The sequence below is a fragment of the Limulus polyphemus genome, unplaced genomic scaffold (assembly GCF_000517525.1).
Source record: "Limulus polyphemus unplaced genomic scaffold, Limulus_polyphemus-2.1.2 Scaffold105, whole genome shotgun sequence".
Lineage (NCBI taxonomy): Eukaryota > Metazoa > Arthropoda > Merostomata > Xiphosura > Limulidae > Limulus > Limulus polyphemus.
In genome coordinates, this window is record NW_013665715.1 from 1,006,452 (window position 1) to 1,009,403 (window position 2,952).

At 33.5% G+C, this 2,952-nt stretch overlaps 1 protein-coding gene across 1 annotated transcript in view; it reads right to left on the reverse strand.

Annotated features, from left to right (window-relative positions):
- LOC106470464 overlaps positions 1-918 on the reverse strand; it is a 39,145-nt gene extending 38,227 nt beyond the window's left edge. Inside the window, exon 1 of the mRNA XM_022399948.1 lies at positions 833-918. Within this exon, the coding sequence (XP_022255656.1) occupies positions 833-872 (40 nt within the window). The 5' untranslated portion in view covers positions 873-918. The remainder of the gene's footprint in view (positions 1-832) is intronic.
- Between the last annotated feature and the right edge of the window lie 2,034 nt (positions 919-2,952).

Below are 2,952 nucleotides of genomic sequence, written 5' to 3' on the forward strand. Positions count from 1 at the left end.
TTCTGAACTTAAAAGTTAACACTTGACATGAATCTACATGTGCTTATTTGTCAATATTTTTTTGTGTTTCAATCAGTAGTTAACGAAATACCCCAAACTGAGGTTTGACTAGTAGATACAAGATTTTCGTGTTTCTTTTTCCGTAAAATGGTTCCTCAGTTGCATTTTGGGTATGTGTGTTTGTGTGTAAGAGTTTGCAAATTACAGTGGGAATTGTTAGCACTCTCGCTGACGTTCCTTAACCCAGAATTCAATGATCGCTCCACCCTTACGACCACAATGAAAAAAAAAAAGATTAATCAGAACTGCAACAACCAGCTTTGTATCTGGTTGACCTTATTAAGGAACTGATACTGTGTGCATGAGATGCTGTAAAAAAAAATTAACTCAGCGTGAGAACACCTACTTAAGTTATGGAAATTGTCTCAAAAATAATTATTGCTCGGGCGAATTTTTACATTACGAAAATACTTTCGAAACGTTGATTACATTTTGCTAACAAATACTAATCTGTTAATCTTTGGATCATACATAAAGATTCAGACTGAGGGCCAAATTTATGGACGAATTATAATATTATTCTATCTAAAGCTATATTTACTTTTCTATCGCAGATTGGATAAGGCATTAAACTTATTAGACTGTATAGTGTAGTTAAATTACAGTGTTTAAGACACAAGTGGACCTTCAAGATATTAATCACGTTGTATTTGTCTACATTTTAACGTTTTACATAGGTTTGTGTAAAATAAACAACGATTACTATTCTTAACACGGTTTATTTATTCGTGAATGTGTTTTATATAAAACAACCATGTGATAAGAGACTCACCTGTGTAGATTAAAAACAACGTAAGGCTCAAACCAGCCATCACATAATACGCTCGCTAAATGTTTTCCTTGAAGAAATTTCTTCCGGGAAGTCGTCGTTGCTGGTTTACTCTCTTCAGATGTGAAGTTCTTTCACAACTAAACTGCAGTTAAAATATTCTTTTAACTTAAGTAAGACTTTGTTTTCAAACTCCGAAAAAGTCAGATAACACTAGTCACTTTCTGGAGCAAATGGATCACACATCCGGCTGTTGCTCAGCCAGGAGTTAAAATGATATGGGTGGCTCGTGTTTGTCGCTTCCCCCATGCTCACCTGCTCCCCTTTACAGGTTCAAGTAGTAGTAGGTAGCCCGGCAACAAATCCCCCACGTGCTCGTCGTGCAATAAAAATAAAAGATTAGCTTAAGGTACAGATGGAGTTAGAACATTTAGTAAGATATGATGAAAAATACAAGCAGCTGTTTTGCACATTTTTTTGGCGAATATATCTAAGATGTCTTATTTTGTAATTTTACTATTGCCGTTAGCTTACACAAATAGTTCTATACAATAATTTCAATACGTCTTTACTAAATTATTACTATAGACATAGTATAGTATGGGAATTTGTACAATAACAATGACGTCATACTTTATACATAAAGTACCTACGAAGTAACCGCTTGTGAACAATTAGGCAGTAAACATGATATCCATTATATATCTGTTACATTAACAACTATCCTGCTTCTGCGTATTTATTAAATTATTTTTAATTACGAACAAAATCGCTCATCATAATAAATGAAATAAGTTATGTAATTCAAGTATAATTATGATATTTACAGAAACGTCGTTTTTGATCATTTAATTGAAGTATATTAATTTGTATATTTTCACTTTATGTTGTTACATTTGAACGACTAACCATACAGCCTGAAATGATGTTAACACTTAAAATAAGTCCGTTCTTATTTCTTCTTATACGGGTGGATCCTCAGAAGAATGTTTTTTAAGGCAACTCTAATTTCTATTCTGATTAACAAACCATTTCTGTTTGCTTGCTTCGTAATTTTGCACAAAACTACACAAGTGCTATCTGCGCACAGTCGTTTCTAATTATGAAATTAGATACTGGAGAGAAGGCAATTAAGCAGTATCGTCCATAACTAACTCTTGGACTATCGTTATCTGATCGAATAGTGGGACTTGATCATCACTGTTATATCCCCAAAGCGTGGAGGATATTTTGGCTTAACGGGTTGCAAAACGTGAATCCTCGGATTACCAGTAAGTGCACACTAATTATTAAGCCACGCGAGGACCCCCATACCAATAAATATTGATTTTGTTTTTTTCAAAATAAAGTTATACATTTAAATACGAACAGTATCTTAAAAATTACATAAGATGTTATAATATCTATCCGCATTTGCGTTAAATAAAAATGATAGTGCTGTTTTACAGAAAAATTATATTGCCGTGACAAAATAATTTAATAGCAGTATTTTGTGCATAGTTTATATCTTTCGGTATGATTCGAATTCATTAGTGATTGATATAGAAGTACTGAAATTAAACTTAGTTATAACTTTCGGAATGAGTTTAGAAATTATATAGTATGATTTTCCAAAGATGTTAACACACTGCTTATCTAACTTGTTTATCTCCCCTAGTGGACAAAGAACGGAACGGATAAAAATCTTTGAATTGAGCACTCTGAAGGAGTGTGTGGCAAGTGTGCCGTCAAGATGTTAATACCATTCTGTCATACCTAGCTACCGGTTAGGAGTCACATAAAGACTTATAATGAAAAGATGAAAACTGGTATTTTTAAACGGTATGATGCCCAAACTGTAGATCGGGGGGGGGGGGTAGGTAAACCATTTATGGTAACAACCCTACTGGGCAGACGTATCTTGTAGCAACATCAGTTTATATTGATGATAGTTGTTTCAAAAGCAGACCTCCACGTCATTCGTAGCAGTTGAAAATCTTCTATATCTCCGGAACGAAATTATATGCCAAAATATAATCAAGTCTTAATAGGTTTTGAAAGTTAAGATTATGATGATGAAATGGGGAATTGCAATCCAGTAGGTGCTCTGTATAGTAACTTAATTCTTTTAATTTCTTGTTATA